This window comes from Carettochelys insculpta, chromosome 4 (genome assembly GCF_033958435.1).
Source record: "Carettochelys insculpta isolate YL-2023 chromosome 4, ASM3395843v1, whole genome shotgun sequence".
NCBI lineage: Eukaryota > Metazoa > Chordata > Testudines > Carettochelyidae > Carettochelys > Carettochelys insculpta.
In genome coordinates, this window is record NC_134140.1 from 17,016,335 (window position 1) to 17,044,016 (window position 27,682).

At 44.9% G+C, this 27,682-nt stretch overlaps 1 protein-coding gene across 1 annotated transcript; it reads right to left on the minus strand.

Moving 5' to 3' along the window:
* Positions 1-1,492: 1,492 nt before the first annotated feature.
* Positions 1,493-25,568, minus strand: SLBP (stem-loop histone mRNA binding protein). Its single transcript, XM_074991699.1, has 8 exons — positions 25,415-25,568; positions 24,677-24,811; positions 16,115-16,219; positions 15,012-15,071; positions 14,590-14,721; positions 14,147-14,296; positions 8,715-8,796; positions 1,493-2,725 (listed from the first exon to the last, which is right to left on the minus strand). The coding sequence occupies exons 1-8, from the start codon at positions 25,468-25,470 to the stop codon at positions 2,609-2,611; spliced, it is 837 nt and encodes a 278-aa protein (XP_074847800.1). The 5' UTR covers positions 25,471-25,568; the 3' UTR covers positions 1,493-2,608.
* Positions 25,569-27,682: the final 2,114 nt, after the last annotated feature.

Genomic DNA, 27,682 nt, shown 5'->3' on the forward strand with positions numbered 1-27,682 from the left:
AGCTGTTTGACACAAGCTTCCAAAAGCTAAAAAGCTATTGCCACTCACTCCTGAATCATCAGAGGTCTCATTTTGGTATTGCAGTGCTTCAGAACAGGAGAAAGCAATTCAAAGAGTTCCATGGAAGTGGCCTTACGCATGCAGTAGTTTAGTAGCCACCGCTGATCAGCCCATATCTGGAGAACAATGTAATACCACCAGTTTGAGCTTGTTTCACAGAACCAGAACGGGTGCACCTCTCTGTGCAAAGCATCTAGTGCAGACAGCATCGCCCTGTTCCTTCTCTCCAGTGTCTCACATTCATATATGTCCACGTCCACCTCAAAGTCTTCACTGGTCTCACAGCTACTTCGGTTCTGCACATATCGCATCACAATATTTGCCACAACAGTTTTAAGCTGTATGGGTTCCATACTAGACTTGCAGTGGCGTCTTCACACATATGAAAAAAAAGTACTTGTTGATATTGCTTTCCGCAGGGAGGAGAGAGGTGCACTACAGGATGCTGAGAACACACACCTGCAATAACCCATAGCATGTTTTTGTCCTGTCAGACACTGGGTCAGAAACCCACAATGCAACAGGGCAGCAGGAGCTATGGGATAAGTGCTCACAGTACCTTGCTGACAAAGTCAAAGCTAGCAACACTAATGGGGACACACGACTTTGTGCGCCAGTGTGGACACGCACCCTCAACTTTGTAAAATCGGGTGCTAGAAAAATCAACCTTAAATTCAACCTAGTATAGACACACACAGAATTGTCTCCAAAGCAAAGATCATTACAGCCTCATGTTCACCACCTTTAGCCAGGCTGTCAGACGTAGTGACCTGACTGCTGTTCTGTTAACAAAGCTGGCTGAACAGGGCCGTGTTGAAAGGTTCACAGGATCAGAGTACTGGAACTGGCTAGCCATTCTCAACCTTTTATGATCACCACTCTGCCTCCTCAGGATCCTTGGTATCATAGGGATCAGTGGGAAACAATACCATAAGCCTCACTGTCCAACCAGTGAGAAAGGCAGCTGAAAGCAAGCCTGGCCTGGACCCCTTGGTCTAATAAGATTTTGCCAGATGCTCTTGGTAGTTAGCAATGCACAGTTAGAGACTGGCAGTACCGTTTTTTGTAAGCAGACTTTTCCTGAACAGCCACTATGATAAGAAAGCCTGATACTAGCTATGAATAAAACTACTCAGAACTCTATAAATTTCAATCCTTGCAGCACATCCCTTGAAATAGGAATTTCCATTTTCCAGAAGAGTAAAAGTCCCATTCCATCCTCCTCCCTCTCCACTATCATAAACAAATGGATGGCCGAGTGAGGGAGGGAATTGTGTCATATGCTCTGCTCTCTAGACCACCTCCTTCACTAGCATATCTAGCTGGCACGCTATTCTCAGGCACAATATGCACCCAAGACTTCATTAGATTGTTGCTTTTAGGAATGCTTTTGCAAGAAAAATGATTAAATGTGAAACATTTACAAATCAAGACACATGTATTTTTATTTTTAGCAACACTGTCCCATACAAAAGCAATAGAAACATTAACTGCTTTCAGCAGAATATCTGTACAAAGTTATCATTTACTTTACAACAGTTTTACATTAAAATCAGTGAATACAAATCAAGCACTTTCCCTACATATAGTTTATTTTTCACTAAGAGTTATGCAAATTATGTCTACCCATGACTATATACAGGTACCAAATTTAGGCTCCAGTTTCTTAATGCATCACTGCCACACTTCAGGATTATTTTAATATGAAAGCCCATTTAACTTACATACTTCCCACTGCTACAAAATAAGCTTTTGCAGATGAAAGGAATTTACTTTAAATCAGACAAAACGAAAACACTGTCATGAGGAAAAAAAAATGTTTACACCAGTAACTTTGCCAATAAGGGAAATCAAAGGAAAAAAAAATCAGAGATCTGGTGATTCTGGAAACAAAGAGAGGCCTCCACACTGCCAGAACAATAGTTCAAGTATCTGGTCCAGACCACTAATAAACTGAAATTTAATTTAACAACTTTCATTTTATCAGTTGAAAAAACAAAGACTCAGATGGCAATACATTTTGATTACCCTCATCCCATTGAGGCAGGGCTTGCAGGACAGCTGGTTCCTGAAGCAGGAGAGCAGGGTGCAAAACCTCAAACCACACCTGCTTATCTTGTTCTGTGGATAAACTGCTCTGTGGACTATGAAGAGTACTTAAGTAATAAAGTCACTTATGGGGAAATGAATGAGAACCTGAAGTTTTACAGAACTAAGTTTGCTGAAAGGTAGTAGTGTTGCCATTGGCTGGGTATTCTATGACTAGTTCCACTATAATTTTGAATAATTATAAAAAGTAGTCTTGCAAAACAATCTGATATACATAAATTAGAAGTCAAAGAGGAAGTCACACAACTTAAATTCTAGTCGTTACACAATTTCGGTCCAGAAAATACATAGACCACAAATTAGGGAACAGCCCTCTAACTTGCTTAAACTTCTGCACTATTGACAGGATGGGAATAACATCCAGTTTGAGAATATCAAACTATTAGTCACAATTTTTTAAAAGAATGGTTCCCTTAAAAAAGCCTGCACAGAGCACCATTTAGCTCACAGTACTGAAGTCTTTAAGTGGCTCATTCAAACATGCCTCCAAGTCAAATTCACCTTCCACCTGATAGTCAACATGTCTAACCTTGGTGGGAGTGCCAGAAAAGGTATCCTGCAACAGAAAATTACAATAGTGAGTAAGAAATGAAGATAATTATTCAATATTTCAACTTCATATTCCATTATTTCTGATCATCATTAAGACCTTTGTATTTTCACTGAAGTACCATATGGGATGTATTAAAAGCAGATCCAAACCAATTTCAGTAACTCAGTATTAGTGAAGGCTTGAACATCATACCACCTTTTAAAAACTGTCCTTGGGACAACTGTCCATCCCTGTAGATGATCCATCCCAAGGTAAGATCATCTAAGGTCCATACCAGTGGTTCTCAAAGTGTGGTCCACGACCCATAACAATCTTGGAAGTGGGCCGTGGGCTTAGCCTCGCCCCTTGCAGCTGGGAGCCTGTGCTGATGCTCTGGCCCACCCTCATCCCATCCCACACACACCCCCAGCTGGGGAAAGGCAATGCAGGAATCCATTCCCAGCTGCTCCCACTGGCTGTAATTGTGGGCAAAGGCAGTGGGGAGCCACACAAGCAATCCACCTTTCTTCTCATGCTAAATCCCACGGGCCCAGCCCTCTACTCCACATTCCCTGTCTGCCATACTCCCATCCCCATCTACAACCCACCTCCCAACTAGATCCCACAAAACCCATACCTACCCAGCTCCTTGGCAGCTCCCCTCCCCACACACTTTGAACCCACAATTTTTGGCACCACCCAAGAGCCCCACAAAAACCTAATAACCCCAGAAGAGTTAATCTGGCCTGTGCAAAGCCCTGAAACCTCATTCTGCCCCTCCATACAGCTTTAGCGGGAAGGCTCTGAGGTGTCTCAGTTGTGAAGCCTCATCAGTGAGGGGTTTTTGTTTTTTTTGCTTCTCACTTGTGGCCCCCGACTGATTTTTCTGTGCATCAGTGGCCACCAATTCAAAAAAAAGACTCTCTTCCCTGCCATAAACAAACACTATGTTGAAATCTTTTGTTCTGGACATAAATTAATATTTTACTTTATTTAAAAGGAAGTTTGGTAAACTAATATGATATACACAATAAGATATAAATACACACCCTTACACTTATATTATAGTTGGGTAATTACATTGTTATGCTCCAATAGTTTAATATGAACAATTTAATATTTAAGGTATTTAGAGATAAACAAATGCATCTAGTCATCCCAGGTGGTTGGCTGGTGGTCCACACAAAGGTTTGCACTACGTGAGGTGGGCTGTGGGCCAAACATTTTTAGAACTACTGCTCTAAACCAGTAGGGGCCAACTTGTAAGAGACCAAGAGCTGAAAAGTACCCATGAGTGCTGCAAAGAGCCAGGTGTGTATAACATTTATTATAAACAATCTTAATGGTGTGTATTTTATACAACTTTAATGTGTATTAAACTTTACAGTAATAACTTATTTAAAAGATCAGTGAGACAAAAGTGTTTTCTTCTTTACCTTGAAAAACGCACTCTACCCCCCTCAGTGGCACTTCCAAAGAGGATTGCTGACAAAAAGGTTTGCCAGATCTGGTTTGTATTGAGGCTGGTAGAAGTAATTCCTTCACGTGTGTCAGAACAGATTGATGCCTTGATTTCATGTTTCAGTGTTGAAAAAAATCAAACATATGTTGAACTGAACATTGACAGCAGCTGATGCGCAGCATGTTTGATGTTGGGATATTTATCCATTGGTATAGTTTTCCTGAATGCAAGGGTGCCCTTTTAGAAAAAACTCCAGTCTGTCAACCTGAGCAAGTTCAATTGTCTCAAGACCCATGGTTGCTTCATATGTGACCAAAGGGGACTTCAAACACACAGACTCAGCAGAAAAAGAGTTGAAAAAGGAGTTGTTTGTGAGAAGGGTACCTGAAGAGAGACAGGGAAGAGGGAGCTGGGAAGGAAGGGTGGTGAAAAACTCAAAGATATAGACCTAAGATACTGTGTCCAGTACCTAGGAGTCTGACGTGACCAATTACCAACCCAAACAATAGGGACAAAGTGCAAGAAAGAATAAAGTGAATCCAGAAGAATGACCGGGGCATTGCTCTCGAGCACATTCTCAAAACAAATGCTTCTGGCCTCCTGAATGCTTGGCCAGGCTGGGATGCGTGAGCAGGAGAAACGGCAGCTATAATCAAAACAAGCATCTCTGTCCATCCTCCATGCAGCCCCTTGATGAGTTTGCCAAGGCATTGGCAGTGCGGGGCAGCTAGCACTAGTTATGCACAGACTAATGTATGTGTGGCCAACAAGTGAAGGGTGGCTCTGGTGTTCTTTAGCCCATGCAGCTTCACATCTGTCTTATCTGAACAGACCATTCCCATGGAATGGGAGGTCCTGAATGAAAGACTGCATTTCTTAGGAGACTCCCACATGTCCCACGCCGTATGGAAGGTGCACCTGGCTACCACGATGTCCTCCTCTACCAGGGTACCAAACCCCACAAGAGTGATTACTGGAACTTACAAGGGTGTCCCACAAGTGAAGTGTATCAGCCTACAAGGGGCTGATAGTTTGCCACCCAAAACTGCAAACTGGCTGTGGAATAAATTTTCCTTCCAAACAAGTTGAGTCATTTCACTTCTACTTTTTGGGAACAGAACTGAAATGCTCAAGTTGCGGGCTTTTTTTTTTTTCCCTGGGTTGGTTGCTGAAACAACCAGCATAAGGATGGGTATAAATGTACTCAAACCCTTTGGCCAAAACAAAGTATTTCTTTTCTTGTTTTGAAGTGGGAAGAAAAGAAGAAGAAGAAGAAGAAGAAGAAGTTTGCCAGATGGCCTTGACAATCCTGAGGACAATGTCATGCACTAGTAGCGTAGCATAAGTTGGGGCAGAGGCTAATAAAGCATAAGGCTGTAAATCTGCTCTGCTATTTCCTTCACTTTCATGACCAAGTCCTTGGTAACCTAATGAAGCAGGGATGGTAGTCCTTGAAATTTCCTGGTGGGCTTATGAGTTCCAGGTCCTCTTCATCAGTGGTCAAAGATAAGGACAATACCACTGGTGGAAGGCCCAGGCCCTTTTGCGCCATGTGGTGGAGGGAGAGCAGGAGAGGACGGCGTAGGAGCGAGTGCAGCCTCCTAGGCGTCTCTGGCTTGGTGCGCACATCTCACATCAAACTTAGTGAGGTCTGCATCAGCAACAGTTGTTTTGAGGCTGTGGCAGACGAACAGAGTGAAGAGGGCAACATTGGCTACATCTACACGTGTAGCAACATCGAAATAGGCTATTTCGATGAATAACGTCTACACGTCCTCCAGGGCTGGCAACGTCAATGTTCAACTTCAATGTTGCGCGGCACCACATCGAAATAGGCGCTGCGAGGGAACGTCTACACGCCAAAGTAGCACACATCGAAATAAGGGTGCCAGGCACTGCTGCAGACAGGGTCACAGGGCGCACTCAACAGCAAGCCGCTCCCTTAAAGGGCCCCTCCCAGACACAGTTGCACTAAACAACACAAGATACACAGAGCCTACAACTGGTTGCAGACCCTGTGCCTGCAGCATGGATCCCCAGCTGCCGCAGCAGCAGCCAGAAGCCCTGGGCTAAGGGCTGCTGCCCACGGTGACCATAGAGCCCCGCAGGGGCTGGAGAGAGAGCATCTCTCAACCCCTCAGCTGATGGCCGCCATGGCGGACCCCGCTATTTCGAAGTTGCGGGACGCGCAACGACTACACGGTCCCTACTTCGACGTTGAACATCGAAGTAGGGCGCTATTCCTATCCCCTCATGGGGTTAGCGACTTCGACGTCTCGCCGCCTAACGTCGAAGTTAACTTCAAAATAGCGCCCGGCGCGTGTAGCCGTGACGGGCGCTATTTCGAAGTTAGTGCCGCTACTTCGAAGTAGCGTGCACGTGTAGACACGGCTATCATGACCAGTACTCCCCACATGTTCCAATAAGACCACTACACTAGCCACTGGCCAGGCTGCCATTGTGCCAATGCTACTGATGTGACCTTGGGTTCCCTTTCATTCCATTGGGGTCTAGGCGAGGGACTGAACTTCTCTTCCAGGCTACAGGAGTTCCTTCTGGAGACCAAAGTGAGGTTTGTCAATACTTAAGTCTGTTTAGAGACCACAGTCATCAGAAACCAGTACCCAGAGTGGGGTACCTGATCCTCAGCAAAGTCCCTCCACAGTGTCAGTAACTAGGACCAGAATCAAGAAGGTGACTGGTGGGAAGGTAAGCAGTACTGGTAATATGGAGACTGGTATCACTCCCTCACCTGATCCACATCAAGGTGGTGGGGACCACGGACTGCAATGCCAGCGATCAAAGGCAAGCCCCAGTGATCTGCAGTGTTGAAAGTGTGTCATTGTCTTAGAGGATTGGCAGTGCTCCACAGTTCCCTGAGGATTCTTAGTGGCTCACTTGTCCCTCTTCAGGAAACTGCTGAAACCTGCAGCACATGCTGTGCTGTCAGTGCACTGAGAAGCCATTGCGCTCTGCACTGGGGGAGCATACAAAGGGATAAGTACTATGAGGGACTTCAGTCCCATATTGCTCTCTCAGGAGAATGGCAATAACCCCCAGAGGAGCACAACTGCAAGGTCAGAAGGGCAATAAGAAGCAGGTCCTTTGTCCAATAATCCTCCTCCTCTGGTGCTGGGGAGCTGTGCTTCTTCGCCTTTGTAAGCACTGGTGATGGGGAATGGTGCTGAGTAGATACAAGTGCCAGAGGCACACTTCAAATTAATGCCAAAGTTCTCAGTGAATCCAACTGGGATGACTTGGAAAGCAGAATCCGCAAGGAGAGCTAATAAAGCAATATCCTGCTCTTTTCTGCATGAAGGGGGCCAAAATTCTATAGCGCATGAGCACAGCACTCAATGGGGCACCATGGCTGATCCTACAGATACCGTTAAGGCAAAAATCTCCTATGACCACACATGAGCACATGCACACACAGAATGAAACAGATGTGAACAAGTGCTCAAAGAATCTCCTCACCTTTATGAAATGTTAACTTTAAAGTGGAAAAAAGTTGATCATTAATAGAGCTTTCAGTTAATCACCATTAAAGCATGTGATTAATACAAATCAAATTAGAGTAATAAATGTGATTAATAGTTGTTTTAATCACACTTAATAGAATAACAATTTAAATGTATAATGAATAGCTTTGGATGTTTGTCTACATTTACATATATATTGACTTCAGTTAAAGAATAGAAAAAGTGTACAGAGCTCACTTTATTACAAATATATATGCACTATAAAAGAGATATTTTTCAATTCATCTCATACAAGTTCATTTGGTCCTACTTTCTGGTTCTATCATACACAAACAACTTTGTTTACATTTATTTATGGCAGGTAGTGCTGCCCACTACTTATTTACACTGTTACCTAAAAGAATAGGTGTTCTTATGATCATATTACAGCCAGAACAGCAAGGTATTTATGTGCCAGATACGCTAAAAATTCATATATTCCTCATTGCCTCAACTTATAGGAACTACAATTTTACATTTCACTCAAAAACAAAACAGTTAAGTAAAAAAATTCTACATATTTAAGTTTTACTTTCATAATAAAGAGATTGTACTACAGGGTTCCCTCTAATATTTTCCACCCATGTGCAAAATAAATTTTGTTATGTCCACCATCAGCAGAAACACATGCTGCTGGCCATGGGTGCTCTACTAATCAGGTAGGTGACATTTAACTCGCTCCTGGATAGCCGCCCAAGAGCTCAGTATACAGGGAATACCAGCACTTTAGTACTTGTATAAGATGGTCTGAAAAATACTATTGATCTTTATTGCAGTACAAATATTTGCACATCAAAAATATAAAGTGAGGACCATACACTTTGTATTCTGTGCTGTAATTAAAAATCAATATATTTATAAATGTAGACAAACATCTGAAATAAGTTAAAATTGGTATTCTATGGCTTAACAAGGAGATTAAAACTGTGATTAATTTTTTTTAATCTTGCACTTATGACTTTTTAAAAAATCGTAACAGCCCTAATTTGAAATATAATTTATCTGAATAGTTACGGCAAATATTACTCACATAATTGTCTTGAGAGCTTGCTTGAGATTCAGTAGAATTACCTCCTATGGATTCTGTTTCCATCTCACCAAGATCAACAGTACTATAAATTAAAACAATTCAGTGATTCAGAGCAAGTTAAAGTCTCCCAATCATGCAGTCTATTAAATTGTTATACAGTTTAAGGAAGCAGTGTGATGCCAGCAGCTGCAGCAGTTAGGGAGCACACTGAATGCAATGCTCAATCAATTTGAAAAAATCCTACACTGTTTGCAAAAGGACTTTGTGCATCACTTTAGGAATTCATAATCTTGTGTGTTCCCTTCAATTAAGGGGATCAATTGTTTTGTAAATTTAACAACTTGAAATGGCAACATGAATCCTATTAAAGAAAATCTCAATCACAGAAGTCACATTAAAGATAGGAAAAACTCTAATCTAAATCTCTATTTATTAACAGATGCTAGAATCAATGAGAAGAGCAAGAAGTCCTATGGCACCTTATAGACTAACGGATATTTTGGAGCATAAGATTTCATGGGCAAAGACCAGCTTCATCAGATGCATGAGATGACTCATGCTCAAGCATCTGATGAAGCAGGTCTTTGCCCACAAAAGCTTATGCTCCAAAATATCCGTTAGTCTATAAGGTGCCACAGGACTTCTTGTTGTTCTTGAAGATACAGACTAACACGGCTACCTCTCTGATAGAATCAACCAGTGTGCTTTTACTATGATTAGAGCAAGAAATCAAAGCAAGGCTCTATCAATTAACATGGTCAGTTGCAGCTCTTCTTCTAGAAACTCATCTAACTTTGGTGTGAGTGCCTGGCTAAGGGGATAACTATCAACTCTGAAGGCATTCAATATGAAGTAACAAACTAGCCAAAAAGCTCGTAGCACCCTGGAAAGAGGAGACACTTTTACCAGCAGTCTGCATCTCTCTCCCAGGAAGCCACAGAAAGTAGAAAAGTTCAAGGAGTTTAGTGAACAAAGACATCTCTCCTCTCCTTCTCTTCTAGTTGCATCCTTTACTTTTTTGCTATTGTTAGACATTCCCCTATTTGTTCAGTGGGCAGCTTCTTAATGTTCCCATTGTAGCTACAAATAGTAGGAAAGCTAGCTTTGACTGTCTTTTTGGATTTTAATGGGTGCCACACAATGACGGCATGCTAGAAGAATCTGTAATTTGATCTGATCCCCCTCTCACCAAATTCATTGTCCTCTCAAGCCCAACAGATGGTTCCAGCTCTTTCTCCCAGGGATTATATTTGGTGATATCAGAAGAAAATTATCACACTTGTATTTTACTGGACTACTGTGCACAGAGTTCAGCATTCAAAACCTGCCAGCTGTGCTTGATAGGGTTGTTACAATCCAGTACTTTAGTCAGGAAATGCTACAAATGTAGGCTGCACAGGCATCTTCAATTCAAACCCCAAATGTAAACATTAAATCTTTAGTAACATGATCACACTATTTTTTCCACAGGATTCAGCCTCAACCAGTGTACAGGATGGTACTGAGGGAATTAATAAGTGTTGTGTAATGAACGAGGCTGTTTGTAGAATCCTTGTCTCATTCACTTGAGAAGTAGAAACAAAGACTTCAAGATAGGGGCTTGCAGGAAGGGAAAAAGAGGGGCTTTGTGCTTAAGGCAGGCAAATGGCATGGGAGAACTCAGTCCTATCCCCACTTCTCCAAGTCTTCCTGTGTGATACTGAGCAAGTCACTTACATCCAGATTTTGGGACCTTTTAATTGCATTAGGAACCCATAACTGAGTTTCATGACTTATTTAAATTGTATTGTCCCTCACAATGTACTTCAGGTTTTAACAGTCAATTTTAACTATCAGTTGTTTGGACTGAGAACATCTTCCTGCCTTATTTGATACTTACTTAAGCTTGCACAAAGCGAGCAAACACTACTAATTATGGAAACTGCATTTTCTAAAATATTTGGAAAAATTAGTTTTGCCTGATAAAACTAAAGATTCAGATATCTCATTAGTATAGTTTTGCAAATTTGAGAAAGACATTCACCTTTCTTCTAAGATAATCTTGTGTATTTCATTCTCTTGGGTTAAGCTGTTTTATTCTCCTATTTGTATAGCTAAAGACTACCTGCAAAGTACACCTGCAACCACTAAAATAGTGAGCTATATAATCATTTGGATTACTGATCCATACTGCCAATGTTCAACAGAGTCAAATGAGCAGGAATCTAGCCCATTTAAGTGTTGCTGTCAAAGTTCTGTTGCTTTGTCTGAAGCAAACAGAACAAGAAAGAACAGAATGTTATTTTGGCTACGTATACACAACAACATAAAGTCGATTATAAAGGCACTTAGGTCGATTTTACAATGCGAGTGTCTTCACTGCAAATACTATTAGGTTGATTTTAAGGGGCGCTAAGGTCAACTTTCTCACCTCAACACCCCGATGCACAGTGATTCAAAGTTCAAATTTAAAGGGCCAAATTAATGTTAATGTGGAAACAGTGTTACTTTAAATCGATTTTATGGGTGTTCAGCGTGTGTCACAGATATTGAACAATGTCCCAGGAGTACCTATTCTGACTACTTTACCCTCCACTGCTCTCCAGGAGTATAGGAAGTAGTAGGAGGAAGTCCCGGAATTTGAATTCATTTTCTGACCAGCATGGATAACACAACTCAAGAGCCATTCATAGCAATGCATCTAGCCCTCATGACTATGCAGGGTCACAAAAGAGCTCCAGCAGGGAGCCATAATGAGATCCTGGATCTCATTTCTGTTTTGGGAAAAGAATCTGTGCTCAGCAGACTGAGAGTTAGGAAGAGAAATGAACATATTTATGAGAAGATTTCGTAGGGCATGATCAAGAAAGGCTATGCCTGGGATGCTCAGCAATGCCAGGTTAAAATAAAGGAGCACAGGCAGAATTATCATGAAGTCAGAGAAGCCAACAAGTCATCTTCCAAGAAATGTTGCTACTACAAGCATCTAGACACAATTCTGATGAGGGACCCAAGGCTAACAGTGACTCTTCAGAAGACTGCCCTTAGGACTTCAAGAGGAGCACAGAGAGGGATCAGGAGGTAGAGGCCGATGAAGAGAACACTGAAAGTCAGCAGGTGCCTCAGGAAACTGATCCTGACAGTCTGGAGCTCTTCACCACCCTGAAGCCAGTCCCTTCAGCAATACGTGATGCTCCAGGAGCCAGCAATGGTGAAGAGGGCTCTTCTGGTGAGTATATTTTTTATAATGCTACAAGCAGGTTGCAGGTGGGTTGGGGTACAGGTTTACTTCTGTGGAGCACTTGTTTTTTAAACTGTTACAAGCAGGTTGTGGCTCAAGCATGGAGGACCTATGTCCCTTACAACAGTTTGTTAACATTTCTGGGGATGGAGTGCTTCTCCTTTTTGGAGATTTCTATTATCGGCCTCGCCAGGTACTGATTTTTCTCAAGATTTTTGGGGAGGCCTGATTTATTGCAGCTTCCACAATAGCACACCTTGCCATGCCAGGCAACCAGTAAGTTATCTGAACTGATTTCCCACTGATCATTAGCTGTTGGGCATTGCAAACTTCCACAGAACAACTGACACTCGCTCGTGAACTGTCAAAGCAGGTCTGATTCTGGTATCACTGCGCTTTAGGGAAGAAAACAGCAAATCACAAATTTCCAGGAAAGTGGCCTTGCGCAAGCAGAAGTTCTGCAGCCACTGCTGGTCATCCAAGACCTCCAGAACGATGTTGTTGCACCAGCATGTGCTGGTTTAACATCTCCAGAACTAGCACTCCACTGTAAGCAATGCATTCAGGGCAGCCAGCAGCTCTGCATTCCTTGTTATCATCTGAATCATCCTTATCCACCTCATCCCCCCACCGCCTTTGTCTAAATAAATACTGCATGACACTTCAGAAAGTAGCTATAATACACTGTGCAATGGCTATAAGCTGTTCAGGATCCATGCTAGTTCTGTGCTAACCCCTGCTGCCAAGAGCCAAAGGGCAGGCTTTGGGAAACCAGCCCAAAAAATGGTGCATTGTTCCTCAGGCCAGCCATTTGTTTTCCAATAGCAGAGGATTGGGTGCTTTCCACTCTGGGATGATGACAGACACCCACCCACAAGCACTGCAGGACATTTCTTCCAATAAGCCACTGGCACAAAATCCCAGAATACAATGGGACAACGGGCACTGTGGGATAGATACCCACAATACATTGCTGACACAGTTAAATGTAGGTAAGACATTGGGGATATGCTATGCCAACTTTAAAAACAGCAAGGAGTTCTGTAGCGCCTTATAAACCTTCATCGGATGACAAAGATCTGACGAAGGGGGTATTTGCCCACGAAAGCTTATGCACCAATAAAGCTGTTCATCTGTAAGGTGTCACATGACTCCTCGTTGCTTTGGCAGATACAGACTCACAGTTATCCCTCTGATACTACGTCAACGTTCTGAACATTTGTGGACACTCATCTTTGACTTCATAAAATCTAGTGGTAAAATGTCAACTTCAATAAATGTAACTATTTTGCAGTGCAGATGTAGCCTTATACGTGAGGTGGTCACAAGAACAGCAGAAAGGCAACCACTCAGCACAAGGAGGCAATAGCAAGTGGACAACAGAACAATGGTGAAGAGTTGCTGGGACCACCTGAGGTGATAAACTACTGAGATAGAATGGAGTAAGTGGTAAGGACGAAGTTAAAATCCTGAGACTGAAGAGCAATAAAATTGTCAAGATAGCAATACTGATACTAGAAGAATCTCGCATTACAGAATTAACTGCAACTGGCTGCCCTATCGATTAAATTTGATTAATAACTTAGTAAAAGTCTCATGTATCAATTACTAAATTACTTGTTTTAATAACACCGGCTGCAAAGATCCATGCAAACTGAGGCTCTTGAGCTGCAAATATCACTGATTCTGAACATGGGCAATCTAGTAACATGAGAGATCACTCATGCTGAACATGAGAGATCTGGCAGCTTCTGCAATTTGTTGTGCTAGAACACTAGTTCAGAGATGAAATAATGGTGACACAGTGGGGCTTGTTTAATCTATTGATGAGAATGTGCTTTAGGTGCTGATAGGCAGAGTCTTTAATAGTAGCTTCTTGGGTTTACTAAGCCATATCACTCAAATTTGGCAAAAGGAAGCAAGAAAGACATGGAGCAGAAGTTACCCTTCGTAACAATGCACATGGAAACAACAGGCTTGCCACATATGGACAGACAGGTGACTGATTACATGTTCTGACTGAACATGAACTGGAACTTCAGCTAAAAATGGAAAAAATGTTTATATGGTGTGAACATTTAATACTGCTTTAATCACTTTGAAAAACTGTAGATAAATTAGAACATTCAGTAAATGAGTCAGAAGACCATATAGTCATATTTTCTGAAGAAACAGTAACACATTAGAAAGAAAAACTGTGATCAATACATACATTGCTTGCAAGTCACTTCCTTCTTCCGCTGGAGGGTCCCAAGAATGCAGAGCAACCTTCCACAGTCTGATCTGCTGGTCCCAGGACCTACGGCTATACTTCTTAAATTTATTTGGAGTCCTAGGATGGACCCCTGGTACTCGATGACACCTATATATTCAAAAAATATACAGAAAATTCCACTATCGTTTTTCAGATATTTAAAGTGACTGAATTTGTGTAACACTGGAAGACTATTAAATCCCATTCTCTGAATATTCTGAGTTGGTTTTAAACCCATGCAGGTATTCAAGCCAGTTAAACAGTTTGACTATTGTGCAGCTCAGGTTTCTCTCTTTTCAACCTCAGGAAGTTTGGTCTATAAACAAATTTAATAAGTAACCAAATGTGAAGAACTAGAGATGCACCTTTTTTTGTATTTATAATACACTAATGAAACTTACCTTGGAACTTCTTTAATGTATCTGTCATACGCAATTGTGTTTTTTCCATAATTTATCTGTTTTTGCCGTCTCATCAGAACCACTTCATCTGTCTCAAGTTCTACTGATACAGTGGATTCCTTTGAATCAGAACTAAAGAAAAATATTTAGATTTGAATTGTATTAAGTACTTGTGAGTACCAAAACACATAAGCCAACAAAGCTACAGAAATCCTTAGTTAAACTTACTACACTAATTAGGTTTATTTCTTAAATGGCTGCTCAGGATTTTGTTGAATTAGCATGTTATGAAGTGAACTTGTTAAAACAAATTACTTACAGTTGATTATTTACAAAAAGGAGATCACAGATATGTAAGGAGTTTAATGGTAACTATTGCAGGATTTTTTTCTATTAATCTCCAAAGATAAATTTACACTTACCTTCCAGAAGAGGACTTCCTTTGTCTTCCAAATTCATTTATCAAGAGCTTTCTCTTGTATCTATAGAAGATAATTTATTCACTATAAATATTTGTTTAAAATAAGGGAAAATATGCTATTTTCATAAACTGTTGCCATTGTATAATTAATACAACTTCTATTAATATTCATCTTTACTGAAACACTGCCAGGCTGATTGGTCTTGCCAACATACACAGGGTGAAAATGATCACCATATTTGGTGTTGGGAAGGAATCGTCCACAAGTCAGATTGGCTGACACCCTGTTTTGTTTTGTTTTTTTAAAACCTGTTTTACCTGTTGTTTCCATGTGCACTGTTACCAAGGGTAACTTCTGTTCCATGTCTTTCTAGCTTCCTTTTGCCAAATTTGAGTGCTATAGCTTAGTAAACCCAAGAAGCTACTATTAAAGACTCTACCTCTGCAACATAGGGCATTGGGTCATTTTACAGGTTTCAAGTAGTGTAAATGGTAGAGTCTCCGTAAACTGAAGTCTTTAAGTCATAATTTGAGGACTTCAGTAACTCAGCCAAATATTGGAGGGGTATTTCAGGAGTAAGTGGGTGAGGAGGGTCTCTGACCTGCAACGTGTAGATCAGACTAGATGATCACAATAGTGATCTCTTCGTGACTTTAATCATCTGTGAAGTTCAAATCATAGGTACACAGTAAACATTTTTCCATCATGGAACTTGGTCCTTCATCTATCTTTCTTTCAGAATCTGAAGATTCAAATTTCAAAACCGCCCATCAAGTCTTATTACAGTAATTACCATGCAAAAAGATGAGGAGTGGATGGGATGACATTCAGTGTCCACTTCACAGCAAGCCTATCCTGAATCTGCTAAACTGCAGGCAGTTCAGAGATGTTGGTCACCTCCTTCCAAAGGACTATATCACATCATTTGTATGGTAATCCTATTTCTAAACTGGCCTGAGAATAGAAATCAGAACTTGTTCCTCCTAACAGCCATAAGTGATTACTCATTATTGTGCTGCTGCAATACTGAACGTAAAAAAGCAGCTATGATTCTACAAGAACAGGGCTTTTTGGTAATACCAATGATATGTAACATACAATACCTTGCAATTTCTTTATTAACGTTGGTCCTCATTTCATCTTCTTCAACTACAGATCCCCAATCTGAACATCTTGAAAGGGGCCCAAGAGCTTCTGGTGTTGTAAAGCTGAAAAACAAAATTGCTGCTTAAAAAACTAATTTTTTCCCAATTTCCGCACCTTCTACAGCTTGTGATTCTGGCTGACTAGGTCATACTGGAGTGTATTCAGATGAATTTACCTGTGTACACCATAGCAATGGTTAGATGTATAAACCTGCTGTCAGATATTTAAACAATGAAAACTAGAAGAGTGTTACTGGTACTGTTTTCATTTATCTACTCCTGTCATAATGAAGTAACAAATACACAGTAAGCAGCCTGATAACTAAATTGCCTTAACAGAAATCTTGTGAAAAGTTAACAAAGGGCTTAATGATTTTAACAGAAAACACTAATTTCAAATCTAGTGGTCCTTATGCACGTGGGTAAAGCGTACATGGATTTCTTGAGCATGGCCATCAAGGGAAAAGCCTACGTAGGTAGACACTGTGAGCTTCCTTTTCGGTAAAGGAACTACAAATATGGATTAATGAAATGATCATCATCTCTGGACTGGATGGATTCTAACAGAGTAGAATAAAGAGAAGAGGGTGAACCACAGAATTAGTCTGGGTAGCACAGGAATGCTTTTGGACAAGTCGAAGTTTTTTACACCACTGACACCATTTGGAATTACAAATGGTGATTTACTGGTTGTTATATTTTACCTGCTTTAACCTCTGTACAATTCATTCTTTTTTCATACCTAATAAACCTATAGTTAATTTACTATAAAACTGGCTGCTAGTGTCATCTCTGGTGTAAAATCTGGATTATCTGTAGATCTGGTGTAAGTGGGCTCCTGGGACTGGATGGGTCCCTGAGTTAGAGTGACTGTGGTCAGGTGTATAGTTGCTGGTTAGGATTTGCTTCAGGTTGGCAGATTGTCTGTGGGCAAGGACTGGTCTGCCTCCCAAGGCCTGTGAAAGTGGGGGATCATTGTCCAGGATGGGTTGTAAATCCCTGATGATGCCCTGTAGAGATTTAAGCTGAGGACTGTAGGTGATGGCTAGTGGTTTCTGTTGGTTTCTCGCTTGGGCTTGTCCTGCATTAGTCCTTGCCCACAGACAACCTGCCAACCTGAAGCAAATCCTAACCAGCAACTATACACCGGACCACAGTCACTCTAACTCAGGGACCCATCCATGCAACAAACCTCGTTGCCAGCTCTGCCCACATATCTGCACCAGCAACACCATTACAGGACCTAACCAGATCAGCCACACCATCGTGGGTTCATTCAGCTGAACATCTACCAATATAATTTATGCCATCATGTGCCAGCAATGTCCCTCTGCTATATACATCGGACAAACTGGACAGTCTCTACGTAAAAGAATAAACGCACACAAATCAGACATCAGAAATGGCAATATACAAAAACCCGTAGGAGACCACTTCAGTCTCCCAGGCCACAGTAGCAGACTTAAAAATAGCTATCCTACAGCAAAGAAATTTCAGGACCAGACTCCAAAGAGAAATTTCTGAGCTACAATTCATCTGCAAATTCGATGCCCTCAGCTCTGCCTTAAACAAAGACTGCGAATGGCTGGCTAAATACAGAAGCAGCTTCCCCTCCCTTGGTGTTCACACCTCCAGATCAACTGCTGGTAGTGAGCCTCACACCCTTGCTGACTGAGCTAACCTTGTTATCCCCACCCTTGCTCTGGCTTATTTACACCTGGCCCTGCAGATATCCAAGACCAGCATCTGGTGAAGTGAGTCTGTGCTCACGAAAGCTCATGCTCAAAACTTTTCTGTTAGTCTATAAGGTGCCACAGGACCCTTCGCTGCTGTTACAGATCTAGACTAACACGGCTACCCCTCCAATACTTAAAGCTGATAAAGGGACTGTAGAAGCGTAATTGAAAGCAATGGGGATGTATAGGAGAGAGAATATGGCCTGCCAACAACAGACAGTTCACAGCCAAAGCTTGACTTTCAGCTGCTACATTGAGTTTGCAAGGTCATGTAAAAAGAAACATTTTTCTTGTAAAATGGAGCATAGCTGAGGCTCTGAAATGGAAGTGGGACATAAATACTAAACTTAATCATAATTCACAGCTCAAAATAATACCACATTTCAGTAGTTTACCTTTTCATTTGTAATGCTGGCACATTGTAAGGTAGGAAAGGGAAAAACAGCACTCTTTACATTACATTAAAATACTACAAACATATCTGGTCTTCTATCTAAACTCTAAGTATATGGATTTGTTTTCTAGTTATTGCTAAGTAGGAAGCTATATAGTCTGTCTTTCCTCTAATGTGTTGTCCAAAATTGCACACAGAACTCCAAGAGTGGTCTTTGGTAAAAATCAGAGATGGGAAAGTCCTTTTAGGCCAGGGGTAGGGAGTCAATTTTTGGACAGGAGCCAATAACGCACAAGAAAAAAAAATCAGTTGAGGGATGCACACAAGTGAAAGTTTATTTATTTATTTTTAAAAAGGGAAAAAGACACTTCATCACATCACCCAGAGGGGTGCCAAGACTCTGCTTATGCTCCTGCCCTTCTAGGGATCACTGAAGCTCAGACACTTGGTGCAAGATTGGAGCATGAGCTCCAGCTCATAGTGCTGCAGGCAGGGCCAGATTAACTCTTCTCAGGGATCCTGAGGCTATTGGGTAGAGCTAAAAGGAGGGACTCAGTGGGCAGACTGCAGGTTGAGGCAGGAGAATGGGTGCCTGAGCAGGTAAGGTCTCTGACTGTGCTCTGGGGCGAGACTAGAGATGAGGTGTTTGGGGTACAGGAGGTGATTCCAGGATTGGGCCAAGGTGACTGGACTCAGGACAGGAGGCTGGGATGGGGATCTGGGGAGGAGGTACGGTACAATGGGGGCCCAGAGCTGGTGCAGGGTGTGGGGATGCGGGGCTCTTTCCAGGGGCAGCTCCTGCTTGGTGGAGAGGGGAGACAAGTGGCTCAGCAAGGCCCAGTGCTCATCTGCAGGCATCACCCCTTGCAACTTCCATTGGCCACAATTCCTGCCCAATTTGAGCAAAGAGGTGGTGCCTGAGGGAAGGGCAGCACAGGGGACAGAGCTGTCTCCCCTCCCCTAAGTGCTTACAGCAACACAGCTCCAGCCCGGAAAGGCGGAGGGAAGGGAAGGAATAGCGACATGCAGCTGCTTCTCTCCCAGTGAGGAAGCACTGGCCTGAACACAGGGGCTTTAGTCTGGGACCCTGGGCTGCAGCCACTAAAGCCCCTTTCTTAATCCAGCCTGGGTGGTGGGACAAATCTAAATGAGCTGAGAGCCAGATCCAGCACGCAGACTGTAGGTTCTCCACCCTTGTTTTAGACACTATAGGTCATCATTCTGCTGATGCAAGACTACTTCTTAAAGTGCCAATTCTTACTGTGGCCCAGGAGTGGGGCTTATTTATTTACTTACTTACTTATTTAAATTCACAGCAATCTTACGGGGACACCACAGAGCTGTCTCCTCACCCTTATGAGCCCACTGGGGCAGCAGACCCTCACATATGTGCTTGTCCCCCAAGCAATAGTGGATAGTGTGCTGGCTATGGTGGGATGTGTGGATCCACCCAGTTCCACATAACACAACACTTTGGTGTCCCAGTGAACCTGTGTGGGTCAACAGGGGTTGTTGTAGGCCAGGACTCCTAATCGTCACCTTGTCATCCCTGCCAGCCAAATAACTGCAGCCTGGACCTTGTCCATTGGCAAAGAAACTCTCCCCACCCCCTAGAATAGGACCAGCCTGCCATCCCCGAGCCTCTCCAGGATGAGCCTGACCTATTAGTCTCTCAACCAGAGATATGTCTCTAGTGGGAAGGCAAAATCAGGGATACATGCTTCCACATCCCAGCAGTTGGGGAAAAAAAGATTAATTTTGCAGTTTCCATGCAGTCCGTGGTAAGCAATTGGCAGACCGCAGAGTACCCCAGTTGACCTACAGAAACAAAGAATGACAAGCATTCCATTATCTTTCCAAGGGCTTTTTCAGGCACCTGAATTCATACCTATATAACCATGTTTGGAGACTAACAAAATAATTTATTAGGTGACCTTTCGTGGGACAGACCCACTTCTTCAGACCACACAGCTCACCTAATAAATTATTTTATTAGTCTTTAAAGCGCTACTTTACTGCTTCTTTGTTTTGATAGTATATAGACTAGCACGGCTTTCTCTCGGTTACTATTCAACATGTTTGCAGAGTGTATCATGCATGTTGGATTTTTATTATTTTTAAATGACAGAATCATAGGACTGGAAGAGACCTCAAGAGGTGTTCAGCTCCAGTCCCCAACACTGGTGGCAAGATAATCTTGACCATCCCTAACAGCTGTGTCTAACTTGATCTTAATCTCGTATGATGGAGGTTGAACAACCTCCTAGGCAATTTATTCCAGTGCTTAACCATCCTGACAGGAAGTTTTCCCTAATGTCCAACCTAAACTGCCATTTTTGCAATTTAAGCATATTGCTTCTTGTCTCTGCAAGAGCATTTAATTGACTATTAATTCAACAACACAGATTACAAAAAAATGAGGATCATTTAAACATCGCAGAAATGCATTATCAGTAAGGTGTATTTTCCCTACTTTTATTTAATTAATACTTACTTTTTCATGCAACCAACCTCTAGAGCTGCTGCAGAACTCTCAGAACTGCACTACAATATTAAACTTTGCCTCTATGGCATTACGTATGTTGTCCAGTGCTGTATTACACCAATCTTAAACATTTTAACCAATGAAGCCAAACTCCTTTTCGACTACTGTAAAAGCTAGCATGCCTCACCATGAAGATGTTTTACAATATGCTGCTCACATTTACCGTTTCAAATTTTATCCCAGTCTTACTAGTTACTAGACCTATTCTGCAACTCAACTGATGTCTCCCATGCTTCTGCATCAGGGCAAAAAGGCAAACAGAACAGAGAACAACATGACCTCAAATAGGCCCCCAATGCATATTCTTCCAAAGCTAAAAGTAGCTCCTTGGAAAGCCATACACTCAACTTCCCTACTCCAGCAGTAGCCCAAAAGCAGCCAGTGCTGGCAATGGCTCTCACTAAATCCATGGGCCGTGTCTACACATGCACTATCTTCCAGAAGAGGATCCCCTTCCAGAAGATAGTGTCCACACACAAAACGTGGTTCAAAAAAGCCGCCCCTTTTTCCAGAAGTTTGCATCTACACATGCAGATGCTCTTCTGGAAGAACGGCGCAGGGAATGCTGCAGACAGGACCACATGGTGGGGGAGCTCTTCCGGAGCAGCCAACCGCAGTGCATTAAAAGGCCCCTCCCCAACAACCCCTCTCTACATGAGGGGCTGAGGCCTGCTGTGCTGCTCGCAATAAGGCTGAGCCTTTCCCTTGTCCTGACTTCCCCAACCACCAGTCATAGACCCTCAGCAGCTGCAGACCCGCAGGGTTGTCCTGACTCGGATGCTGGCCAGTCTCCTGGCCCCACTCCTTGGCCTCCTGTGGTGAAGTAGACCCAGGTCCATGGGTCCTGATCCACCACCTCCCCTGCTGGCCCCGCCCCCCCCAGGCACTCCCACATACCTGGCCCCACACCACCAGCACCGACTGGTGGGATAGGGTGGTCATGGGCAAGTGGGACAACACACACTAGCTGCAGAATCTCCAGATGAAGGAGACAACCTTTCTGGAGATCTGCAGCTGCCTCACCACCATCCTTCGATGGCAGGACACCTGGATGCAGCCAGCCCTGTCTGATGAGAAGCACATGGTCATCATCATATGGAAGCTGTCCACCCCAGATAGCTACTGGTCTGTTGGGCAAATCCAATGTCAGGGCTATCATCGAGGCAAGCCATGCTCTGGGCTCTGGCCCAGTTTGGGGAGGGGGATGTAGGGCAAGGGGGACTCTTGGGGACCAGGGGGTTGAGGGCTTGGACCCGGGGGGAGGCCGAGCCCCAGGGGGACCCACACATGCCCCCTGTCCTAGGGGCGAAGGGGCCTACAGGGAGGGAGGGGGCCAGGACCATGGGGAGGTAATTGTGGTTGGCCACAGGCTTGGCCTCAGCAAGGGCCAGGGGAAGGGTTTGCAGGATGGGGAGCCCTCCACAGGGCCCACTGTGGCCATGAGCCAGGCTCCAAGGCTCCTAAGGGCAGCCGCAAAAAGGCCTGGGGGGAAGTAGGGAGGGTAAGGCCTCAGGAGCATCGGCTGGGGCAGGAGGCTGTGAAGGCAGGACCACAAGGGCCCCACACACTGTGAGGAGCATCCCTACAACCTTGCCCCATGTGTCCTGCCGCCAGTTAAGTTCAGCCTTGCCCAGGGCCAGAGTGTATTCTGGTGCCAGAGGGTGGCTGTGTAGGCTGCGGCCTCCTCACCATGGCCGCTGGGCCACAGGTGCTAGTCTGGGCCTGGCTGCAGGACTGGTGGGCCCCAGGCTCCTCGTCCAGCTCTCCCGGCCCTCGGATGGAGCTGCTGTAAGGTGGGGCAGTGCTCAGACCCCATCCTGGCCCTGGGTGCCATGCCCCCTGCACCCCCATGGACAGCTACCCTCAACTCAGATGCAAGAGATGGCCATATCTTGGGCATGCCCCCAGACCGGTGTCCCATGTTCCCCACACGCTGGCCCATGTGGCGCATCGCCTTGGCGATGGTGCTGCCTATGGTCCCCCCACCCGAGAACAGGTTAGCAGGCGGGGGGGCATGTTCGGACACAGGGGAATCCCTGCTCAGGAAGCAGGTGGGATGGGCACAGCCATGTGCCCTGAAGTCCCCCCAGTACACATGTAGTTTTCAGGGCTCTCCATAGAGGGGGTTGCCAAGTGTCACCTTCAGGCATGGCTGTGGCCCTAGGACACATTTTGGGGTGGGACATCTGGGGTTGGGTCATCACATGGAGACTTGGGTGTGCTCCACACCTGAGGGAAGTGCCACAGCACATGCTTACCTGAGGCTGCCTTGAAAAGGTCAGGTGATGCCTGGCTGCTGGAGATGGAGGGCAGCTTGATTACAAGATAGCCCTCCGAAAACTTGTCCCCGGGCAGGACCCTGACATCCTGGGCACCGGTTCCTCTGGCAGGTTCAGGCTGGTCTTCAGCTGGACCTGCCTCTCCCTCTGGTGCAGCAGGGGGCACCAGCGCAGACGTGCCAACGATGGTGCGGGGTGGGGAAATGTCACCCCGTCAGGGGATCCTACAGGTCCCTAAAGTAACAACAGATGGCTGGGGCCTGGCAGACCATCACATGCTGTCTCAGGCACTCATGTAGCCCTGCCTCAACTCTTTAACCTTACACCAGACCTGCTCTGAGGTCCAGAATGGGTAGCCATGGGCAGCCAAATTTGCGAAGCACACGAAGGCAGGGGCATTCCTATGGTGCACCATTGTGTCCCGCAGCACTTCTTCAGCCCTCCACAGCCCCAGGAAATCCTGGCGCTCTGGCTCCATCCATGACAGGGCCCTCCTTTTTGGGGCCCAGTTGGGGTCCTGGCTGCCCCTGCCTCCCTGGGGGCCACCTCCTGCCTCCCAGAGAGGCACAGGGTGGCTTGCTGCAGGCCATCTGCCAGGCTCTGGTCACTGCAGGAGTGGCTGTGAAGTGAGAGCTGCAGCCCTGCAGGGGCTGCCTGTTTCTACGCTTGCAGCTTCCTGCCACAAGGTCTCTGGGTTCTTGCAGCTCTAAAAGCAGTCAGAGCGAGAGAGCATAGAGCCCCACTGGGGCTGCTTGAAGTAACTCTGCACTCCTGCTGACTGCCACCATGGCGGACTGCTCTTTCGGAAGAAGGGGTCAGGAAGCATCTTTCTTGCTTTGTTCCTGAAGAAGGCGCTCTTCCTGATTTGGGAGAAGAATACAGAATCTGGAAAACACGGCATGTTCTTACAGATTCCTTCTGGAAGAGCGCCTTTAATGCGTAGATGCTCCACTGATCTTCTGAAAGAAGCCAGCACTCCTCCAGAAGATTATGCATGTGTAGACATGGTCGTGGTAGCCAACCCATTCTGAAGCAGCAGCCATTATAGTGGCTCTAACTACAGTCAATTAGCCACATTATTCAAAAAATACATTTATTGTTCAAGTTGAGTAGCCACATTCAACTAGCCAAACAGCCTTATGTGGCTAGCAGTATGACAGACATCACCACACTATATCAAGACCTTTTCCTCTGCTCTCTCATTTCAACCACAAGATTACATAAGCCCCAGACCCACAAAATAGATTATCTACAAGCTAAGTTGATTCAGGCCTTCTAGCAAGCAAGGCCACTGTGAATAAAATACAATAGGGCAAAAGAGTTCCCTCTCCATTTATATATCACAGGAAATAGCTCCACAAAAAGAAAACAAGTTACTAAGCAACATTCTTCACCCATTGTTTCCACACCCTGCTGATACCTTAATAGCAGTCATCCCTCCAACTCACTAAAATTACTAGATGATAAACCACGTGGGGATTGGAAAGAGAATATATACCGGCTGGTTTCACTTTTTTTCTCATGCAGGAGCAATGCTGGCCTGTTTGAGCTGCCTATTACACATACCTATCCAACCTGTTGTCAGAAGAGCCATACTTGTTTTCATCATCAAAACCAGAGGAATCAGAACCATTGGGTTTTCTGCATTTCCCATCTGCACCACGTTTCCTTCCTTGAGACCAACGAGGTGGATGTTGCGGGCTGTGGAGAAATAAGTGCTTCTTTAACCAGTGATATTTGTGTGCTGCCTTTGTAACCTTTTACAGTCAGGATGCAATTATGAGTACAATAACACACACCACTTTTACCCGGGAAGCAGCACGGACCCAGCAGTTGTTTTTTTTGTGTGTGTGTTCGCGCGCCCCTGAACGATTTCGAACCCCGCCTCCGGGCAGAAACCGTAAGAGATCCAACAACCTGGGTGTTTTCTCTTTCCAGCCTACTCCCGCCCCGGCAATTCTCCCCTGCCGGGAGTCCACCTCCCACTCAGGGCCCACCCTCACCTCACTTCACCTCAGCCGAGACAGGACACCCGCCCCCAGTAAGAGGGGCGCTTCGGTTCACGAGCCATGATGCCGCAGCCCGGCCCGCGTCCACCAACCCGGGCGGGGAACTGCCCTGACCCTCTACGCCCTCGACCACCGGCGCTGGGGGTAGGGTTCGGGGCCGCGCTGCCCCTCAGCTGGAAGTTTCCCGCCGCTCTGAGGAAAAAAGGGATGCGCCCCCTCCTCCCTGCTTCCGTGACACGGCCCCCGCACCGCGGGCAGCGACCGGCCGGAGACACCTGTTCCCGCCACCGCCCACCTGCTCTCGCTCCCGCCGCAGCCGCCACCGTGGGGGCTCCTCTGGCGGAAGGACATGGCTCAGGCCCGCGGCTGGTCGGGAACGGAGAGAGGCTGCGCTGGCACCACAGACGGGTGGGGGAAGGGAGGAGAGCGTTGCGGTGGCAGCTCCTCAACTCGGCCGCTCCCGCCCTCACAGACTGACCGGAAAGCTGAGCTCCCGCGCGACGCACGCCTCGGGTTAGAGCGCATGCGCGAGAGTCTGGGGCTCGACCATGGAGGAGAGGGGCTTGAGCTTGTAAGGAGGAAGAATCTCCTGTCTCAAGCCGGGAAAGCACTCTCCCCCTCACTACCCCCAACACATAGTTATGTTCGTGCCAGGAAGTGATCTCGCCCTTTCAGTGCCTGAGGGGAAATAGAGGTTTGGAACAAATTCATATTCCTATTCCCCCCACAAGTGCAATCGTGGACTCTCCCCGCAGCTGGCACAGCGCGCCCTCTTCTTCCTTCCCCTGCGACGGGCTCCGCCCTCGGGAGCGTGTTGGCGGGAGAATCTGAACCTGCACGGGGAAGGGGGTGTAGTACTGCAATGGGTGCGTTGTACCAGGCTGTGTTGTGGCCGCTGCCGCATTGCAAGAGACTTGTCCATACATGCTTGTTTCATGGTAGCGATTGCACTTTACCGTCACACCCTAACTCAGTCTGAACTGTTTTTCAAGGTTGGACATGCCCGAATAGATTGTATGCTGAGTTACACTGCAGTGTGTTGCGAAGTGTATTGTGCCTGAAGGGTGACACATGCCAGCATGTTATACACCTATCCTGTATGTGCAATGTGCATCTGTGGATTATATTGTAGTGGATTTGTTAGATTACAGTACATGACACTGCAACACAAGAAAGGGGCATAATATATATCTAGCTACATACAATATGCATGTTGTTTTATAGGGGGTTGTGTAACAAAACAAAAAAAAGGCCAAGTAGCACTTTAAAGACTAACAAAGTTATTTATTAGTTGATGAGCTTTCGGGGCGGGGGGTGGGGCAGAGCCACTTCAGATCTAGAGATAGTGCTCTACTGGAAAAGGTGGTGAAAGTGAATTGGCGTGGTAATTTTCTCACAGAGATACAAACAAAAAGTTTGAAACAAAAACTGATAAATCAGATACATAGGACAGAAAGGGGGGACAGGTGGGAGGGGGTGAAAACTAACAACTGGATCGAGTAGTATGCCCTGGATGGAAGCTGGAGGCGTGTAGATAAGCATAGCAGTCCATGGGTTTTCGGTATAGGGTGATATTTATGCGACAGTCGCTTATCTGCACAGTAGTGTCCAGGAAGTTAATCTCTTGTGTGGAATGGTCCAGGCTAAGGTTGATGGTGGGGTGGAAACTGTTGATTTCAACCCGTGATTTCAACCCAGCCACTACAAATCACAAACCAGGGGCTCTAGGCCTGGAACCAGCCCCTGCAGCGGTCCTCGATGCCAACTCTGCTCACATATCTACACCAGTGACATCATCACAGGACCTAACATCAACCAAACCATCAGGGGCTCCTTTGCCTGCACATCTACTAATATAATATATGCCATCATGTGCCAGCAATGCCCCACTGCAATTTACATTGGCCTAACTGGACAGTCTCTATGTAAAAGAATAAATGGACATAAACCAGACATCAAGAACAGTAATGTACAGAAGCCTGTGGGAGAACACTTCAGTCTCCCCAGACACTGAGTGGCAGATTTAAGGGTGGCAGTCCTGAAACAAATTTCAAAAATCAAATGGAGAGAGAAATCTCTGAGCTGCAATTTATTTGCAAATTTGACTCCATTGACCAAGGATTAAACAGAGAATGGAAGTGGCTCACAGTTTACAAAGGCAGCTTCTCCACCCTGGGTGTTAAGATCTCCCCATTAGACTCTGATAATGGCTCATATCTCCCTGTCTGATCTGACTTGTTTCTTCCTCTTTTGATACCTACTATTGATAATGGGCCATTTCCACCTTGCTGAATAGACCTTGTCAGCTCTGGCCCTCCCCTTTTTTGGACCCCTATTCTTTAAATACCCCTCTAAAACTAACCCCGCCCCCGCTCATGCATCTGATGAAGCGGGTCTTTGCCCACAAAAGCTTATGCTCCAAAATATCTGTTAGTCTATAAGGTGTAACAAGACTTCTTGTTGTTCTCGAAGTTCCGTATAGCATTACCCATAAAAAGTCAACAAGAAGTCCTATGGCACCTTCTAGACTAACAGATATGTTTGATCATAAGCTTTCGTGGCC